At 42.3% G+C, this 21702-nt stretch overlaps 1 protein-coding gene across 1 annotated transcript in view; it reads right to left on the reverse strand.

The window, feature by feature from the left end:
- The window catches only part of LOC145357577 (nuclear pore membrane glycoprotein 210-like), a 166505-nt gene that overhangs the window by 97674 nt on the left and 47129 nt on the right, over positions 1-21702 (reverse strand). Inside the window, exons 8-12 of the mRNA XM_080211052.1 lie at positions 17213-17281; positions 15923-16029; positions 10342-10482; positions 6266-6388; positions 2176-2331 (exon numbers count right to left, since the gene is read on the reverse strand). Of these exons, the coding sequence (XP_080067178.1) occupies positions 2176-2331; positions 6266-6388; positions 10342-10482; positions 15923-16029; positions 17213-17281 (596 nt within the window). The remainder of the gene's footprint in view (positions 1-2175; positions 2332-6265; positions 6389-10341; positions 10483-15922; positions 16030-17212; positions 17282-21702) is intronic.

A 21702-nucleotide genomic window follows, 5' to 3' on the forward strand; every position in this document is an offset into this window, starting at 1 on the left:
TTGATGACGTCCGGGTCCATTCAATTCACTGCTTCCCATGATACCCCCTTACCCCCTACCTGTTCTCTGAGAGGTTTTTATTTTTTACGCTGCACTGTGGATCTTGGCTGATGGCTCGTGATGAAATTCCCAATTCTTGACCCTATGGGTTGCCAGTTCCTCCAATCTTTGTTGCTAGTGTTAATTCTGCACTAATGGGGTGTGTCCTCAAGAGCTGACTCCACAGACAGACATTGGGGAACACAGGTACTACTCGCTCTGGTGGGCACTGGAAGGCTATCAATGCCTGATGGATACTCCTCTGACAACCTAGAGGCTTCAATGGCCTCTGATCCTTCCGTGTGGCCATGGCGCCTAGTCCCTGTTGGTGGGGACCACGTGTGATTCTCATCGGTGAGAGGTATCCAGCAGGAAACACAACAAGATTCCCGCTGGCTGGGTCGCTGCAATCCGGATTGCAATCCACCCACAATTGTAGACATCTTTTCAGGTGATTTGTGCCGTGAATCAGATGTGCAACACCTAAAGATGCCGGCATGGACAGCTCCTTAGATCTGATTTGATTTATTATTGTCACATGTATTTGTATACAGTGAAAAATATTGTTTCTTGCACACTATACAGAAAAATCATACTGCTCGTAGAGAACATGGGGAAAAGGAAAAGAGAGAGTGCAGAATGTAGTGTTACAGTCTTAGCTAGGGTATAAAGAAAGATCAACTTCATATAGTTTAAAAGAGTTAGAGAACAGTTTTAAGGGCATAGAACAAAAGTAAAAGAATTAGTGGGTATGCTGGGGCAGCTCGCACGCAGTCACCATGCTCTGGAGATATCGGGATGCCCTTTTTAAACCTTGCCCTGATCTCCGAATAATGTTACAAACTGCCCCCGCTTGTCATTGGCAAATGCCCCCTTACAATTCCCCAGCATCAACTTCCACCCGCCCTCAAAATGAGCATCACCCCACTGTGGGGTTGCTGAAGGCCACGCCCCTGGTACTGCCAACCTGACACTGCCCTCTGGCACTCTGGCAGTTCCAATCTGGAGGTGCCAGCCTGCCAGTGGGTAGTTTTAGGGCCTGTCCAGCCATGTACCTGACCACCTGGGGGCTATAATGGCCTCTGAGTCCTCAGGATTGGGTCATCATGCATATCCAGAGAATTCAACAGCCATGAGAAGGTCCCCAGTGAGTCACGCCCACAGTTTAACATCTGAGTGGTGTCACTTGCTTGTTTTGGTTAAAACCAAACATGCAGTAAAGGCATGCTGCTCAGACATCAGAGGTAAGAAAAATATCCTCCTTTAAAAAAATGAGCTCAGACTGTATAGCTGCACTTCCTAGGAAGCACTTCAGTGTAGCAAAAAAAAACCCTTTGAAGGAGCTCAGACTGAACAACTGTGCTTTTGAGGAGGCACATCAGATTTTATGGACTATGAAGTGCTGTAAACATAAATAATCCTTTGTGGAGTCAGCAGCAGCTACGCAAGGGGTTATAAAAATTAATGTGAGTGAAATGGAATGTAAACAAAGCACTTCAAAGCTTTGAAAAGCTACAGAGAAGACTAACCACGTGACCCTCATCCCACCCATCCAGGGAATACACGCCCAAATCCCTCTATTTCAGCCCAAGCCTTCCTAACTGCCAGCTCCCTGGAAGAACCTCCCTGCTGTGCCCTGGCAGTGGATGACTCCCTGCAGGTGAATACTGAATGGTATTCATCTCCCTGCTCCTCCTCAGAGTCAATTACACTTGGTCCCTTCTTTTAAGGACCTGTAGTGATTGGTGCCTGGGTGGCTTTCCAGAGATGCATCGGGTGGGAGAGCATACTGGGAGGCTGCTGCATCTGACTTTATTTAATCTTGCTAATAAGATGAACATCAATGCAAATAATTTCGGATCAGGTTCTCACTCTTTCTGGGAGTTAGGTGTATTGGAAACTGTTTAATGCCTGTGCAAATCCCATTCCTAATGTTTCGCCAAATTCATCAGCCCAATGAGATTTGCGCCAGCACTAAATGGATTGGAGAATCACCACCCCCATTAGCTTTCAATCAGCATTACCTGACAGCAGGTCTAACTCAGTTATTTTAAATGGGTTAATCGCAATGTTAAAATAATAAATCAAAAAATCTGAGTTTTGATAAATACTCAGAGACCATTATTTAGAACTTACTTGCATTTTGCCAAAGTGAATTGGATTTTCCACATCCCTAGCCTGTATAATGCTGAAGCCTCGGTTACCACCAGTTGCTATTACACCTTTTACTGTGACCAGAGCAACACTTTCATTACATGATGACCACGTAAAGTTCCCACTTCCACCTTTAACCTGTGGAATACAAAGCCATATTTAAAACAGTTTATAAAACATACAAGTGTAGTCCATGCAGAAAGAATTGCTTAAAAAAAAGTTCTGTCAAGTTATTTGAAATCAGTGCATCTGATAATTTAGGATTATTTGCAATGTCTTCCATGGTGAAGAATGATGCAAAAAATTTATTTAGCATATCCGCCATTTCTTTGTTGTTATCAATTCATCTGCTTCATTCAGTAGAGGTCCCACATACATTTTAGCTGTCCGCTTCCATTTGTATATCCCTAGAATCTCTGATTGTTTTAATGCAGCATTCAAGTCCTCTCTCAAAGTTAATTTTCTCCCTTCTAATGAGCTTTTTAGTCTTTTACTGTTGGATCCTGAAAATTTCCCAGTGTTCTCTGATCTACTACTATCCCATGCCACTTTGTACATCCTGCTTTTCAATTTAATATTATCCTTGAACAAAGAACAGTGCAGCACAGGAAACTGGCCCTTGGGCCCTCCATGTTTGTGCCGCGCATTGGTCCAACTAGACCATTCATTTGTATCCCTCCATTCCCAGGCTGCTCATGTGACTATCCAGGTAATTCTTAAACAATGCCAGCATGTCTGCCTCCACCACCTTACTTGGCAGTGCATTCCAGGCCCCCACCACCCTCTGCATAAAAAACGTCCCTCTGATATCGGAGTTATACCTCGCCCCTCTCACCTTGAGCCTGTGACCCCTCGTGATCGCCACCTCCGACCTGGGAAAAAGCTTCCCACTATTCACCGCATCTATATCCTTCATAATTTTGTACACCACTATTAGGTCTCCCCACATTCTCCGTCTTTCCAGGGAGAACAACCCCAGTCTACCCAATCTCTCCTCATAGCTAAGACCCTCCATACCAGGCAACATCCTGGTAAACTTTCTCTGCACTCTCTCTAAAGCCTCCACATCCTTCTGGTAGTACGGCGACCAGAACTGGACGCAGTACTCCAAACGTGGCCTAACCAGCGTTCTATACAGCTGCAACATCAGACTCCAGCTTTTATACTCTATACCCCGTCCTATAAAGGCAAGCATACCATATGCCTTTTTCACCACCTTCTCCACCTGTGCTGCCGCCTTCAGGGAATTGAGGACCTGCACACCTAGGTCCCTCTGCGTTTCTATACTCTTGATGGCCCTGCCATTTATTGTATAGCTCCCCACTACATTAGTTCTTCCAAAATGCATCACCTTGCATTTATCTGGATTAAATTCCATCTGCCATTTCTCCGCCCAATTTTCCAGCCTATCTATATCCTGCTGTACTGTTCGACAACATTCATAGCTATCCGCAAGTCTAGACATCTTGGGGTCATCCGCAAACTTGCTGATAACATCAGTTACACCTTCTTCCACGTCATTTATATATATCACAAATAGCAGAGGTCCCAGTACAGAGCCCTGCGGAACACCACTGGTCACAGACCCCCAGCCGGAAAAAGACCCTTTGGCTGCTACCCTCCGTCTCCTGTGGCCAAGCCAGTTCTCTACCCATCTAGCCATCTCTCCTTGTATCCCATGAGCCTTAACCTTCTTAACCAACCTGCCATGAGGGACTTTGTCAAACACCTTACTGAAATCCATATAGACGACATCCGTTTTTTGTCACCTCAAAAAACTCCACCAAATTTGTAAGGCACAACCTCCCTCTTACAAAGCCATGCTGTCTGACACTAATGAGATTAGTGACAGACATTGATTTCCTGTGTTAACCAAGGTTTTGCCACCTTCATGAGGAATCCTTTTTGATTGGAATAAACTCCTGCTGAGTAGTTTGGAACAGCTGTTTGAATATTTGCCACTGGTCATTTACTGACATATATGTTAACCTGTTTACCCAGTTCACCTTAGATAACTCCTCTCTCATACCATATTTAAGTTGAAGACACTGGTTATGGACCTATGGCGTTCACCCTCCAACTGGATCTGGAATTCTATCTTATTGTTGTCACTAACCACAAAATCTCTCAATAGCCTTTCTTCATTACACAAAACCAAATCTAAAGTAGCCCATTCCCAGGTAGGTTCGACAACAACCTGCTGTAAAAAAACAATCCTTGATGCAGTCTACAGGTTCTTTTTCTATGCTACCCTTGCCTGTTTGGTTTGTCCAATCAATTTGCAGATTAAAATCTTCCATAATTGCAGTTCCCTTCAAACATGCTCTTTATATTTCCCCATTTATGCTCTGACTTGTTGGGAGGCCACATTTTGGAGGTCTATAGACTAATCCGACCCTTGTCTTCCTACCCCTGCTGTTCATGATTTCTACCCAAACCAATTCTACATCATTATCCACCGCCTTTATGTTACAACTCAGCATTGTTTTGAAACCTTCTTTGGTTAACAATGCTACCCCGCCTCCTTTATCCTTTGGCCAGTTGTTTTGGAACACTGTACACCCTTGAATGTCTAGGTTACCCTGCAACCATGCTTCTCGAGTAGCTAATACATCATACACATATGTTGTAACCTGTGGTATTAACTTATCTATCTTGTTGCAAATGCTTCAAGCATTCAGATGAAGTAAATTTAGCTTTGATTTTTTACAGTCCTTTATAACTCTGGATTTGCTCTGTGTTGCATATTTTTGTTCACGTTTCCTGCCCCAGCTTGTCACACTATGACAGTCACTATCCTGTGTCACTGCTTCCTCATATACTCATGATTTTATAAATTTTCTGTTCTTCAAACACTCCCTCTCTGATATCGGAGTTATACCTCGCCCCTCCCACCTTGAGCCTTGTATGATGAGTCCTTGCTGTAATATAATTCATATGATCTGTCCTTACCTGTGGTTTTCTGTTGACACTCGAGTGATCACTAACCTGCATCCCTACCTTTACCTTTGAGTTCCCAATTTTCCAAGCAACTAAACTTCACCCCGCGCCCCCCACACTCTTTAGTTTAAATCCCTCTCTACTTCCCCAGTTACAATCCACAAAAACACTAGCCCCAGCATGGTTCAGTGTAGGCCGTCCAACGGTAACCCCCACTTTCCACAGTACTGATTCCAATGTCCCATGAGCCCATACCCTCTTCTCCCACACTAGTCTTTAAGCCATGCATTCACCTCTCTATGTACTCTTCCCTAGTTTGCACATAGCTCAGGTAAAAATCCAGAGATTACCTTGGAAGTGCTATTCTTTAAATTAGTGCCTAACTTCTCAAACTGCAAACACAGAACCTCCTTCTTCATTCAACCTATTTCACTGGTGCCTACCTGGGCCATGACCACTGGATCCTCCTCCTCCAACTGCAAGTTTGTCTCCAGCCCAGAGCAGATGTCTCAAACCTTGGCAACAGATAGGCAACACTGCCTTTGAGACTCTCGCTTCTGGCTACAGAGCACAGTGTCAATTCCTCTGACTCTCCTATCTCCAACTACGACTACATTTCTCTTCTCTCCTGCCAGATGACCAGCTCCCTAAACCATGGTGCTATGGTCAGTTTGCTCATCCTTCCTATAGGCCTCTCTCTCATCCACATAAGGAGCAAGAATCTCATACTGGTTGGACAAGGACAAAGGCTAAGGCTCTTGCAGTGCTATCCCCTGGATCCCTCTATCTGCCTCACTCACAATCACACCCTCCTGTCCCTGATCACTGGCAGAATTCAACCTACCTGGGAACACCATTTGGAAGCTCCCCTCCAAATAACTCACCACACTGACTTGGAAATATATCACTGCTATTTAACTGTCTCTGGATCAAAATCATGGGACAAACTAACAGCATTGTGGGTGTACCACAATGAACTGCAGCAGTGCAATGAGACAGCTCAGCAGCACCTATTCAAAGGCAATTAGGAGTGAGCAATGAATGCTGGGCTAGCCAGAGTAGCCCTTATCCTATGAATGAATGAACAAAATTTAAAAGGTCACATCATAATTTGAGTCTCAGAGTGCACTACCTGAATTAGGTGCCGATAACTTTGGGGTTTGGGATGCCATGGGAACACAAGGACTTTAGGCTTCAGGATTATTGGTTCATAAATCATTACTTCTTGGTGGTTGGTAATGGGGTTAGGCAGGCTCTATAACAAGACAAAAATAAATCAAGTGAAGTATGTTAAACCTCTAAAGTTTAAAATTTTTATATTTGTAAATGTTCTTTGCATCAATGATTTTACGTTTCCATATAATACATTGCTTTGACAAATTAAATATCATTTTTGAACAGCAGTCAATTTAAAACTGTCACTAAAAAATAACTCACAGCAATTTTGCACCATGTAAAACTGTTAATTAAGTAATCAAAAAGTGTCAAAACAACATCAATGCTTAAAGATGTAGGTGAAATATTTTCCCTTAAGTTTTCAACCACCAAAACCGTAGAGGGGTCATCCTTCAGGGCGTTCACAACATCCATGGCAGTAACAGTCTTGCGGTTAGCGTGTTCGGTGTAGGTCACTGAGTCCCGAATGATGTTCTCCAAGAAAACCTTCAGGACTCCTCTGGTTTCTTCGTAGATGAGACCTGAAATGTGCTTAATGCCCCCATGATGAGCCAGCCGACGGATAGCAGGCTTAGTTATTCCCTGGATATTTTAACAGAGAACTTTCTGGTGTTGTTTGGCACCGCCCCTTCCCAAGACCATTCTCACTTTTACCTATATCAGACACCCCACCCTGACAGTGAGTACAATACATGTGCAAATAAAATATAAGTGCAAATTAGTGATTTTAGCATGCTTCGAAAAGCTTCATACTTTCCATAGGCTTGAAGAATATCAAAAAGACACTAAGATTTGGGTGCCTAATTAGATTCAAAATTGTCTTACACCATAACAAAAATACAGAACAGGACTTAAATTTTCAACCATAAGCATATTAATTCGCTATGTAATATTTTATCGAATTTTAAACCTGTTAAAAATCTTGGTGTATTTTGTTACTAGTCAGGTTTATATGATCATACAGATGTACAAATTAGAAGCATAGAACATAGAACATTACAGCGCAGAACAGGCCCTTCGGCCCACGATGTTGCGCCGACCAGTAAAAAAGCAATGACCCTCTAACTTAAACCAAACCCTTTCCATCCATAAACCTATCCACGGATCTCTTAAACGCCCCCAAACTAGGCGCATTTACAACTGCAGCAGGCAGGGCATTCCAATCCCTCACTACCCTCTGGGTAAAGAACCTACCCCTGACATCCGTCCTATAACTACCCCCCCTTAATTTAAAGCCATGCCCCCTCGTGCTAGCTTTCTCCATCCGAGGAAAAAGGCTATCACTATCCACCCTATCTAAACCTCTAATCATCTTATATGTTTCAATAAGGTCCCCTCTTAGCCGCCTTCTTTCTAACGAAAACAACCCCAAATCCCTAAGTCTCTCCTCATAGGACCTCCCCTCCATACCAGGCAACATCCTGGTAAACCTCCTCTGCACCCTCTCCAAAGCCTCCACATCCTTCCTACAATGTGGGGACCAGAACTGCACACAATACTCTAAGTGCGGCCGCACCAGAGTCTTGTACAGTTGCAACATGACGCTGCGGCTCCTAAATTCAATCCCCCTACCAATAAACGCCAAGACACCGTATGCCTTCCTAACAACCCTATCTACTTGATTCCCGAATTTCAGGGATCTATGTACACATACACCTAGATCCCTCTGTTCATCCACACTATTCAGAGTCCTACCGTTAGCCCTATACTCCACACATCTGTTATTCCTGCCAAAGTGAATTACCTCACACTTTTCCACATTAAACTCCATCCGCCACCTCTTGGCCCAGCTCTGCAACTTGTCCAAGTCCCCCTGTAAACTAAGACATCCTTCCTCACTATCTACCACACCTCCGACTTTGGTGTCATCAGCAAATTTACTAATCCACCCAACTATACCCTCATCCAGATCATTTATAAAGCAGGGGTAGTCCACTTGGCCAATCAACAAGATCATGGCCTAGTGGAATTATAGCTAGACTATTAATCCAGCAGCTTAACTAATGTTCTGGGAACCCAGGCTTCAATGTTGCCACGGAAGGTGGTGGTATTTGAATTCAATAAAAATATCTGGAATTAAGAATTTACTGATGGCTGATTGTCAGAAAAACCCATTTGGTTCACTAATGTCCTTCAGGGAAGGAAATCTGTCCTCCTTATCAGGTCTGGTCTGAATGTGATGTGGAGATGCCGGCGTTGGACGGGGGGTAAAACAGAAAGAAGTCTCATAACACCAGCTTAAAGTCCAACAAGTTTGCTACAAATAAACTTGTTGGACTTTCAGCTGGTGTTGAGAGATTTCTTTCTGAATGTGACTCCAGAGCCACAGCAATGTGGTTGACTTGCAACTGCCCTCTGAACAAGGGCAACTAGGGATGGGTAATAAATTTTAGCCAGCCAGTGATGCCCATGTCCCACAATTAAGTTCAAAAAAAAAATTTTTAAAAATCTGATTGCAACCTCAACTCCACATTCTCACCTACTCCCAATAACTTTTCACCTCTTTGTTCAACAATAATCTATCCAATACCACCTTAAAAATATTCAAAACCGCTTCCACTGCCTTTTTCAAAGTGAGTTCCAAAGACTCATAAACAAATTCTCCTCATCCCTGCCTTAAGTGGGTGACCACTTATTTTTAAAGCGATCCATTGTTTTAATTTTCCTACAAAAGGAAACAATTTTTCCCACATCTACCTTGTCATGACCCCTCAGGACCTTCTATGTTTCAATCAAGCTGCCTCTTACTCCTCTCCAGCAGATACAAGCCTCGCCTGTCCAACTTTTCCTCACGAGATAGCTCACCCATTCCTGGTATTAGTCTAGTAAGCCTTTTCTGATCTGTTTCCAATGCATTTACATTTATAAAATATGATTTTCCCTTCCTTTTGAAGCTTAAGATCATTGATTGGGCATTTGGATGGACAACTGTCTCCTAAACTTTCATCAATGACTATTAATGTTTGGAAAATAATAACAAAAATAGGCACCACATATTTCCCAAAATATCCATTACTGAAATTATATGTTAAAACCTCATCTGTGCAATCTTCCCAAACAGCAAATCTGATGTTTTTAAAAGGCTGATTCTTACAATTGTTGCAACATGCAGAATATTAATTTTGTGACTGACAATTATAAAGCAGAAATAAAATGAAATATTTTTGGACAAATTTGTTGTGGAGCTGCATAAACATCATGAAAACAGGGGAACTAAAAATCCTGCTTCAGTAAAGCTCATAATATGGACCAAAATGAAGCATGTTTGGACATGTCCCTGTTTACATCAATGGGGACTAAGTAGAAATGGTTGAGAGCTTCAAGTTTTTAGGTGTCCAGATCACTAACAATCTGTCCTAGTCCCTCCATGCTGACACTAGTTAAGAAAGCCCACCAACACCTCTACTTTCTCAGAAGACCAAGGAAATTTAGCATGTCAGCTTCGACTCTCACCAGCTTTTACCGATGCACCATAGAAAGCATTCTTTCCAGATGTATCACAGCTTGGTATGACTCCTGCTGTGCTCAAGAAACTACAAAGGGTTGTGAATGAAGCCCAGTCCATCACGCAAACCAGCCTCCCAACCATTGTCTCTGTCTACACTTCCCATTGCCTTGGAAAAGCAGCCAGCATAATTAAGGACCACAGAAATACTCTCTTCCACCTTCTTCCATTGGGAAAAAGATACAAAAGTCTGAGGTCAACTCAAGAACAGCTTCTTCCCTGCCGGCATCAGGTTTTTGAATGTACCTACCTCTCACTAAACTGATCTTTCTCTGCACCTTAGCTATGATTGTAACACTACATTCTGCACTCTCTTGCTTCCTTCTCTATGAACGGTACGTTTTGTCTGTATAGCACGCAAGAAACAATACTTTTCATTGTATACCAATATATGTGACAATAATAAATCAAATCAAAATCAAATTACATCATTGGCTTCTGGTGTAGCTTAAAAACCGCTTGGTGCAGTTTATCAATATGTCATGTAATATTTGGTGTATTTGTTAAATTAAATATTGTATCCATACCGCTTCTACTACTCCATACAGTGTAGCTTTAATTACTTCTTGTCCATCCTTCAAAACGTCAACATAAAGATAAGTTCCATTGGTGGATTTATTCAGAGTCCTGAAGTATAATTCTGGAAGGATAGTGGCAATGTTCAAATTCTGGAAGAAAACAAGATTTTGAGCATAAATGATTATTTTCCACTATATTTTCAAAAGCAGGGTTGCTTTTGCAAATTAAGTTAGTTTCACAACAATATTGGGTGGGATTCTCCCCAAAAAATTCGAAGTGTCAAATGTGCGTAAAAGCTGGAGTAAATCCTGCTGTCATTTTCAGCAGGAGTTTCAAATTGAATCTCCCACACTCTGTGTATTGCAGAGTGCACCAGCATGAATACCATTAAAAAACCAGTCAGTGGGGCCTATTCCTGCCTCAGAGGCCAGCACTGAGTGGGCCACTACACACATGCCAATCTGTCAGTGCCAAGATCGACACATGCACAGTAGCCCTCCACTGCCAGCCTCCCGATCGCTGGCTAGCCCCACGACCGCACAGTGCTACTCCTTTGAAGCCCCCCCTCCCCCCCCAGACCCTTGGCCTCCTTCCCTGTATCACTGATCCCAAATGCAGAGTGGCGGTGGGGCCACCATTCATGTCCACCCATAAACCCCACCCCATATAGACTCTCTGGCCCCACCCACTTGGCACTACCTGATTCCTGATGGGCAGTACCAGAATGCCCCTGGTCAGTGGTGCTTTGCCTCTTGGGCAGAGCCAGGGGCACTGCCAAGCTGGCAAAACACCACTGGCACCCGCCCTCCCATTGTTCCTGACCTCCTAGGGAGCCTCCATGGGTTTCCTTCATTCCAGCGGGGTCTGGCCACCAGCTCCCTGCAAGGGAGGAGCTATTATAAACCCCACTGGAAGGGACGATTTGGAGAGAGACTCTAGAAGGCCTGGAGACTTCAGTCCCGGATCCGCTATTTAGATTGAAATGAACATTATCATAATTTTTGCAGCTCCTCGCCAGTGCAGAGCTGATGGCGCTGGAAATCCAGTGGCCGGAGGTGCCCGGGGGCGTGGCGCCCAGCAGGAAGTTCACTACACGGCCTACGCTTGAGTCTCTCGGCTGGAAGAGTCACCCCATCCTTTTTCAAATACAATGGTGTTAAGATTGGAACAGATAGTATGTATGGCAATGAAAACCCTCACAGCAATAATGCCACTTGCTACGGGCTTTTACTCCAAAATTACGTTGTTACTTTGTTAAGCAAAGAAAAGAGTCATATTTCTGAACAAAGAGATGGGCTTCTGAACTTGCATATCTGCATGTTGTCCATATGATTTTCATTCCAATGAATGTAATAATCTAATGCCAGTACAAGGCAGATACATTTAATTCCAATTAAAGTTTGCATAAACTTTTTAATCTGACATAAGTCTGTATGTTAGAACTATTATTGACCAGTTAGAAAATTCCACTGCTCGAAGAACACATTACTTTAACAGAAATAAAAGTCAAGTCCTTTGTAGTTATTACTTTCCAGCTATACTTCCCAAAAGGAGTATTTATCTCCACTCCTAAAGGAAACATTTAAAAAAAATTATAAAGTTATTTTGTCCTGACTTGATGAATGTCAGTGCTTTAGAACAAAACTTTCCGCACTTTCAGTAGTAAGTAATCAAGTGAAGTACAGCACCAACCTGTTCGGCACTTCTACACTAATTAAAATTGTGTCTCAAATATAAGCCAACCAAAACAGCCAATACTGCACCAATGCAACATTTAAGACCATAAATAACATTAAGACCCAGGCCACAAACTCCAAGGTGTTTTATGAAGTAAGCCTAAACCCTAACTTTTACACTTGATTTTGGCAGGGGTGAGCATAAGGTGTTTACTCTAGGTATGATTCAAGTGACCCACTAAGAACACAATTAAAATATCACAAAAAGAATTAACATAACCTTTATGAATTACATGACTTAAGATGACACAGTATAACTCCTAACAGTATAGTTATCTCTGTTGTTCCAAGTTAAACACAATCCTACAGACCTACATCCTTCTTCAGGCTTAGCACAAAAAAGTATGCTCATGTGATACTGGATTTGACTTTGGTGAATTAGTCCTTTGAACGTTGTATCAAATCTCTGAAGCTCCCCAGTCTTAGAACTTCCAGAAAGCCTCAGGAGAGAGGGAGAGACAGAAAGACACTACTTTCTTTTGCCAGCTCTTGACAGCTACTGGGAAACAAAGCTAAAAACTGGACTCATCTTTGAAGCACAGCTGTCCTTAGCCACATGACATGACCTGTCAATCAACCTCCACTCAGCAATCCCAGGGCACATATTAAAATACTGCATCAGTCCAGATAAAAAATAAACATGACATCAATTATATAAAAGGTCACCGGCTAGATATGGTGCCAACAAATTCTAGGGCCTAATAGAAACATCCCGCAGAAAAACATGATTAAAATACATTTTCTAAAGGCATAGTATCGTCATAGAAATAACAAGGGTATGCCATTCAGCCCTTTATGCCTGTTCCACTATCTGATTAAATATGATTATGGCTTTAACAGCACTTGCTTGTCTGTTAGCCATAACCTTTATCTCTGGATGAGGCAGAATATCCATATTCCTCCCCACTTAGGGCTATTAAACTTGTTAAAAATCTAATTTTGAACTTGTTGAAGGGAAAGAGTGGAATATATAAAGTCATGCATGAGAGGATCTCCTTTGTAACTGGCAGCATGAGATCCAAGTTGTCATCAGTGAAGCAAATGCCTGCCATGCGCATGCCTCCCATTCACCCTGCCATGACATCTTGCTTCCCCTGGGTGAAATGAAAAGTCTTGGCACAAAGCTCTTCCTCTTGATTACCAGCTGCCTCAGTGATGACTGCCATGGGTCCAACAGTTCATCTAACTTAACATTCCTGCACCCGCTGGCTTTAGTTGGACAGGAAACCAATCTCCATATTAATTAAGTACTTACCCCTGTAAAAATCTGGGAGATGATTCTCCCAACTCACTGTGCTGCTCCAGCAATGCAACAGGGTGGGAGACATCAGTGGAGGTCAGTTAGCAGGTTCCCTACTGGCTGCCACAGCCTCCGCAATGGATTTCTGCTGTCGTCAGCTTCATGCCAGAAATCGCATGGAGCTTATTTAAATATAAAACCCCTTCCCCCAGCCAAGAGCGGTTCACTCCAGGAGAGGTTTACAACAGCTCCCCAAAGACACAAAGCTAGTGGCCCAACCCCACAGGATTCAGATCGCCAGTGTGCTCCCACAACTGATGGAAAAATAAAACTATCATTCTAATCTGAATTCATATCAAGATCCAAAAGGGAAAATTATCCATTATTTTAATTTTTCTAGTTTAGCAGTTGGTAGCATTCAAATCTTCCAACATACAGGAAAGAGAACACCTTTAACATATCCATTCTGTAGAATTATTTTCTTCCTTGAAAAAGGATTGTGCCAGCAATATAGTTAGCTACTCTATGTACTAAATATAAACGGTTTGTTGTCTAAACACTTTGTTATCAACTGTTTTCTGCTTTTCTTTAAACTATGATATGCAGTGCATAATTCCTTTCAAGATAATGGAGGATTAGAAATAAAATAATTGTAATGTTAAAACAGTATGTATGTTTTATTTAATGGATCTCATTGTAATACCTAAATCTTATGTCATAAGCAGAATAATCATAGGTCAAGATTTGCCCTGTAGAGCACTGCGTTCTTGGTGTGTGGAGTTTTGCTACAATGGGTAGTTGATGTGAATACCATTGCATTTTTTAGGGAAAAAGTGGAAAATATATGCAGGAGCAGATGATTCCTGGGGTTGGTGGGGGGAGAAACTGGCCAGCGTTCTCACTTCTGTTTACTGTCCAGTGATGAATCTGTAGGTTCTGGGTGGAAGGTGTTAAGTGTTTGACTCATTGTCAAACTGTGTGCAGTTTTGGTCGCCACACTTGCACAAGGATATTTTGGCCTTGGAGGGAGTGCAGAGGAGGTTCACTAGGCTGATACCGGAATTGAGGGGGTTGAGCTATGAGGAGAGGCTGAATAAACTGGGCTTGTACTCGTTAGAGTTTAGAAGGATGAGGGGAGATCTCATGGAGATGTACAAGATGATGAAAGGGATGGATAGGGTAGAGGTAGAGAGGTTCTTCCCGCTCAGAAAGGACAGCAGGACTAGAGGGCACAGCCTCAAGATAAGGGGGGGACAGTTTAGAACGGAGTTGAGGAGGAACTTCTTCACTCAAAGGGTGGTGAATCTCTTGGAATTCTCTGCCTGTTGAAGTGGTTGAGGCTTCCTCACTAAATATATTTAAGACGCAGGTAGATGGGTTTTTGGTAGGCAAGGGGGTTAAGGGTTATGGGGAGAAAGCAGGAAAGTGGAACTGAGCCACTTCACATCAGCCATGATCTTATTGAATGGCGGGGCAGGCTCGAAGGGCTAGATGGCCTACTCCTGCTCCTATTTCTTATGTTCTTATACAGTCTATTACATAGGATATGTGGCCATTTGACCCAACCAGTCCATGCCAGTATTGGGGAAGACAAGTTTATTAGCTTTAGATTGCTCTGACAAACAGCTTTCAAAGATGTGGGGGACCAAAGGTCCTCTTCAATATTGTAGCAAAATCTAATAATCTGCTGTTACAATCCCTGTAGAAACTGAAAACTTCTAAAAAGATCCTGGAATACCCTGTGGCCAACTTAAAGGAATTACACAACAAGATTTCAGATTTTAAGACCTTCACTGTGACAAATAGACCAAAAGCAACATCAACTAAACATTACTTTGGAGGTAACCAAGGTAACAGAAAGGATAGCTTTTTTTCTTACTGTACTAACATGATTGATTACCCCCACCTCACAAACATATTTACTTTCCAGGGTGCTCTCTGCAGGATTAATATCTTTAAAGAACATAATCCACAGACACGTCAAATGGATTCACATCTCTCCATTTTACTGAGTTGTAATGTCAACTTACAGTTCTGGGGAATTCCTAAACTGACTGGTGATTTCTCCTCCCAGTCTCGAAAGGGTAAATCTTCCAGACTTCAGATTGCCAGAGGATGCACCACTTGAACCAGAGTCCATCCTATCTCCCGCAATCGGTCTGGTAGCTTGCAGAAGACGTGTAGCCGTTTCACCTCTGTTGACCACACTAGTTGCAGCTTTTTGACTTTCTGAGAGATCTCTATCTGTCCAATGCCCATAGTTAACCCAGCTGCTCTTGGCAGGTGTGAATGTTGTGCACCTGGTCCCAGCAAGTTTCAACCCGCCGTGCACGCATACGCATACATACACGTCACCCAGGCTTGATGTTGAGCACAATTTAAAGCAGATCGCATGACTTTCATCACTTCTCCATTTTATCTTCAATTAAAGAGACAGTCTCAAAACAAAATCATCTTATAAAACTTGCATTCATAATACTGCAAATAAATAAGTATAACAAGAAAAGCATTGCTATCACTCAAAGATTGAACAGGACTGATTGTTAATATTAGTCAAGAGCATAAAACCCGAAACAAGTTCACCTAAAAAATAAAATTGGCTCAACAACTTACATCAGATAAATAAACTTTATTACTGCTTTTGTCGTAAACTTCCACTGTAAACTCATACTTTCTTCCAACTTCCAAAACCCATCTGTCTCCAGGGAAGATAGAAAAACCTGGACGGATCAACAGGGCAAACTTTAGAACAATCTTCACACACCAATCACTATGAATCTGAAAAACTACACATATTAAAAACTCCCAGACAATTGAAAAGGTAAACTATAAAATTTTAAGAATTTATATTAATACACAAATAGGGCACTCTTTGCCCCACAAGGCCAATACTTGAAAATCCAAAGATTTAATCTCTGCTTTTTATAAATCCTTTGTTATTCAAAGTGCACAATTTATGAATCCATCAGTTAAATTATAAAAAGCTTGTACTCATTTAAATTTTCAAAGCTCATTTAATGGTTAATAACTAGGACTGACCAGGGCCATTAAATTATACTGCTCAAAACTTCAAGTATTTGTTAAAAAAACTACCTTGCCCATGAGGTTTATCATATGTTAATATTTCTGTTAAAACAGCAAAGAAATAAAAACAATTGTTTGTGTGCTAATATTTGGAATAATAATTTTAGTTAATGGCATAGTAGAACGAGGAGGAAGGACTGCACAATTTTATATAATCTACAAAAAATGTGGTTCAGCAGACCTATGGCACAGGACAGCCTGCACCAACAGTTCAGAAGCTAAGCTGTAATGGATTTTTTGATGGGATTCCCTCTTTCTAACTTTTCTTTTTTTTAAATTCCTATGTGGGATGTGGGCATAGTTGGCTCGGCTAACATTTATTGCCTATCCCTAATTGTTCTTGGACCAGTGGCTTTCTAGGCCATTTCAGAGGGTTTTTTTTAAAGAGTCAACCACATTGCTGTGGAGCCTAGGTTACTGGTGTTGGAAAGCTTTATCTGCAGCCTTCTTGGCTGCAGAGTAGAAAATCCAGTGAAACAGTGTCGGGGCTGGACTGCCACTTGCCCAGACAATTTCGAAAAAGTTTCTAAATCTGCATTTTTTCAATTTCTTTGGTTGTTGGCATGATTATTACTTGTGCTTTGTAACTTGCCACTAGCATATATGGGAGACAGTAACTGCCTGCCACTGTAGGATTAGGACACGGGAGCAGTAAAACCAAATATCAACAATGCTCCGTAGGTACAATTTCAGGATACATCTCTCCAAGTGTTCTGACCTCCTCAGCTCTATTGCAACAGCAGCATATAACAACAGAGAAAATCTTCACATGAATTGTTATATTATTATGAAATAAAAGGAAATCCGTGCAATACTAACCTAAAAAACCAGCCTCTACAACATAAATTGTACAGTTAGGCAGATGAGAAAGTGCTTGCATATGAATATCTATAATTTAGTTAAAGAGACCATAACCTCTTTCAATATTGATGACTGATCACAAATACATTTCTGTAGTCACTGTAGTTTCTTTGAAAATTACCATAAGTTTGTTAAAATTTATATTATTCAATGCATCATTAGAATAATGGAAATTTTGTTAATAATCTACCAACCAATAAACTAATATGCAACATTATGGACTGGTTACACAGTCCTCACTCTGCAGTCCTGTGCAGAGCTGAATTTACTCTCTTGCATGAAGTTGGCTCACTGACATAATTTTAATACGTTTACAACCAGGAGGGTCAGGGAAGCAGAATTTCTAATACCAGCAACCAGCCAAGTGGAGAGAATAGTAATAATAGAATGAGGAAGGCACCTGACAGGTGCTTGTCTCCAAAGGCCCATTCCAAATAGATTCTTATGCTGCTAGGAACCAGCAGATCCAGGCAGAGGACAGCAAATATAAAGCACGGCTCATCTTAAAGGAGGAAGATAAGGAGCTACTGGAAAAAGATTCACAGCATTCACTTGCATCTGCTACCAGTGGAAGTAGTCATAGTTCTAGATTAGGCTGGGAGTCATTTTCTGGAGAACATCTCACTGAAATATTTCCGTAACAGTTGGAGATAGTGAAATTCAAGTCTTTGGAACATGAAGAATTTCTGGAAATCAGGCATCCTTTCTATCTGAGTCAAATGCTGGAGTGGCCATTGCTGAATATGCAGCGACAGGTGACAGAAAATCTGGCAGAGATGCAAGAGTCACTCAGTATACTGGAGTTAAGTATGGAGGAATTCATCCGCGTTCTATTTGATGTCATGGCTCCGACATGCAAGTACCACCAAGTCACCATGAGAAAGATGACAACTGCCTTGGATACCTTGGTCCAACACATTTTGCTGGATTTGCACTCAGGTCTGCACTCCTTGGGCATGGACATTGGTGAGTTCCATCAGTGGATAGGTGAGAGGGTACGAGGCACCTTGAGCTCTTTCCAGATGTCCCATCTCCTGAAAGAGTCATGGAAGGGGTCCTCGGGTACCCACAGGAAGGACGGGTGTCAGCTAGACACTTCACACAGGAGATTTCAAGGATGCTTAACCACTCAGTCCCCTGTCTGTGACCTAATCAACTCCAGCTGATCAGGCCATGGAGAATGCTTCTTGAATTGGAGACTCTTATCAAACTGGGATCCTCCCAAGTTGTGGGCACCAGAGGACATCATCTAAGGTTATCACAGGCAACAGGGTTAGCGCTCAGCCAGTTGCCTCCAACTCTGCTGCTGACGTAGCTTCTGAGTTAAGCAAAATAAGAAATATTGACACCACTTTTGGGTCATGGGTGCTCAATGTTTGGTCATTTGGAGGCATGGTGCTTATTCAAGTTAAGTGTCCTCTTATAACAAGTGCGAGACATCCTCCTGTTCCATGATCACCTTTGTGAGCCTCACATTCAAAAGATGTTAATCTTATTCAAAGCAGTTAGTGATGTTAGGAACATATGTCAAAACCTTTATGGGAAATGAATGCTAAGTAAAGTTGTAACCCTTAATGTTTGCAAATAAATATTACGTGACAACCTGAAAGAGTATCATGCCTCCTCAGTGGTTGGGCCAAATCACAAGATCTGGTAAGGCGATGGTATTCTCAAACTATCAGCTCATCTCACTGGCCACTGTAGTTTTTTATTGCGATGAAGATATCAAGTTCCTTGATATAATGTTTGCACTGTTATGTTAACTTTCACTTTCCCACTGTACACATTTATAGGGTTCACCACTGACCTTTCCAGAGATAATAGCTCGCTGAATTATGAGGTTGAAGTTTTAAGTGCAAACGTGGAACTTGTTGATGTGACTGATTCTTAATCTCTTTCATTGCAATTGCATTGCATTAAGGGACAGAAAGAAGCTGGCTCTCTTCTGCTGCCTGCACCTTAATCCTCCTGGAATCCTGTGGTTATGAAAATATCACATGCACATCTTCCACATCATGCTTCCTTGCTGACATCATCACGTAGAAGCTGACCCTATACTCCATTTCAGGTTTCTGACCTTCCTGCTCTTCATTGCCCGAGGTGCTCTCAGCCTTTTCAATTTCTCCCTCTAGCAGGGTATCTTCCACACCTTGCGGTGCCAAGTTGTGAAGGGTGCAACAGTTCACTACAATGCAGACGACCCTCTTAGGAGGCAACTGCGGTCCAAATATTGGAAATGCATCCAGGATGCAAATAGTCTGTTCTATTACAGATAATGTTTAGCTATGTGCTTAATTGTGCCTCTCTTCTAAGGCATTCAAGGATGATGCCATCAAATGAGTGCGTACCTCTTATTCTCAACAGCCATCTCTGTACTTGCTGAGGCCTTTAAGCGGCTCAGGATATAATCAGTCATAGCAACTCCCAGGGTACTCAGCATAGACATGCAATCCAATGATTGCACACCATCCACAAATTGATGGAGTTGAACCTTTCCCAGTTGATGAACATCAGGGGTTAATCTATAGAGCTTGTAAAGCCACAAGTAAACAGTTGATTGCACACTGCACTCCAGGGAAAGCTGAGCTACAAAATTCTTAAATCTAAGTTTGACTTCCTTCATCAACTGTGAACTTCACATAATGATGTGTCTTACTGTAAAGGACATCTGTCACCTCCTTGATGTATTTATGTGTGACAGCCTGCATTATGCCACACATGTCCCTGTGGATCACTGGAATGATTCACAGGTAAATAAACTGAGGGCGGTGGAAGCCTTCAAGCCATAAACAGGAAATGTCCCCCCATTCTACAAGGATGGATCCATCCTCAGAATGTGGCAGATATGATCCATCGGATCCCTGGAGAAGTGCAGAGATGTGTGGCATTGTCTCTCATTCATCTGCACAGAGGACAGTTTTCTTCAGTAGACTCTTGACCAAACAAGTCTAGGTGGTACATGTCGAACCGTACATTCTCTGGGTATTGCTTATGTTCCCTTGGGCCTCGCACTTCAGATGGGGTCTCCCCCAGAAGTTGCATTTGGTGGAGAACAGCTCTTCTCCTCCTCCATTCCATGAACACCATCAAGAAAGCTGCATTGAGCCCAGGATCTATTCCTGTTTCCTCATTATTGCTGAGAGATTATATACATATATATATAATATATATATATATAAAGCGGAGTATGAATTATGGAGAAAGATAGTAATGTTCCCATTTGCAAACAACAAGCCACTGTCATGATGTGGAGCTGCACCTGCATGACCAGTCAAGTCACTGTTACGACCTTGTAGCCAGGCGTAAATTTACAGAGTGAAGTGACCGAGACATCAACCCTGACATCTACCATCTCAAACCCACAAAGGCTGAAAAAGGTTTGAATGCCTTAATGTCATGCACCATCTTACAAAACTCACCCCTCCAATCTCAGGTGTGGCATAATCAGGTACTTTGCATGCCCTATGGCCCATTATGCATGCCAATTGGAGAAAGCTGAGCTTAATGTGAAAGACAGGAATGCAGACACAGTAGGGGCTGGTATGGAATGCAGACATGGTAGGGGCTGGGATGGAAATAGATCTACACAAAAAGGAGGGATGCAAAATCAGAAAAGTGCGGTGATTAGTATTAGTTTGGCACAGACGGAAAGATTGCACAAAACTTAATGGAGGAATGCCCCTGACACAAAGGGTTATTAACTTAGCATGGTCAACCAATCTAACCCACATATCTGTGTAGTGGTTATGTGCTCGCTCGTGAAAAGGCAAAACTTGGTTTGCAAGTCATGGTTTAGTGTCACTGGCCAAGCTCGTATCTGTCTTGTGCTGGGATGCACGTGGGCTAATTAGAATTAGAGGAGGCATCTGCAGCTTGTAAAGGGGTAACACATAGATTGGGGGGAGGTCTCTTCTGTATATGGCCATGCTCACAACATCGAAATGAGGTGGGATGAGGTCCAACAGTTATAGTTTCAAGTGGGAGGATTAGAAGATTGACTGCAATTACTACGGGATCCAAGATTATTAGGGTAAAGTGGAGGACAAGGAAGGTGTCTCTAACTGCATATGGTGCAGTAACAGGAAAATTGGAAGGCTAGTAACGCTCCATGAAGAGGGCATGATGAAGCTGCTCTTGTAGTAATATCTGAGCACCAGCACCTTGTCTAGTCAAAGCTGGATCAAAATCCTGGCACTCCCTCCTGAACAGCACAAACTCATGGACAATGGAGGAAGGCAGCAAACAGAACAAGCCTACACCCCCACCAGTGTGGTCTTTCATTGATTTTGGTGAGAACCTGGAGTAGCATTGCTGCAGGTAGGTTTTCAATATTGCCCTCAACTACAAGTCACAAGGTAAGTGAGGCTGGCTGCTGCACATCAGTTAATCTCTTTAGAATTAACAAATCAAACACTTAAATCAATTACAGGTGGGGGATTGGGATAGTC

Source organism: Carcharhinus amblyrhynchos, chromosome 23 (genome assembly GCF_965287045.1).
Source record: "Carcharhinus amblyrhynchos chromosome 23, sCarAmb.v2.hapA, whole genome shotgun sequence".
NCBI classification, from domain to species: Eukaryota; Metazoa; Chordata; class Chondrichthyes; order Carcharhiniformes; family Carcharhinidae; genus Carcharhinus; species Carcharhinus amblyrhynchos.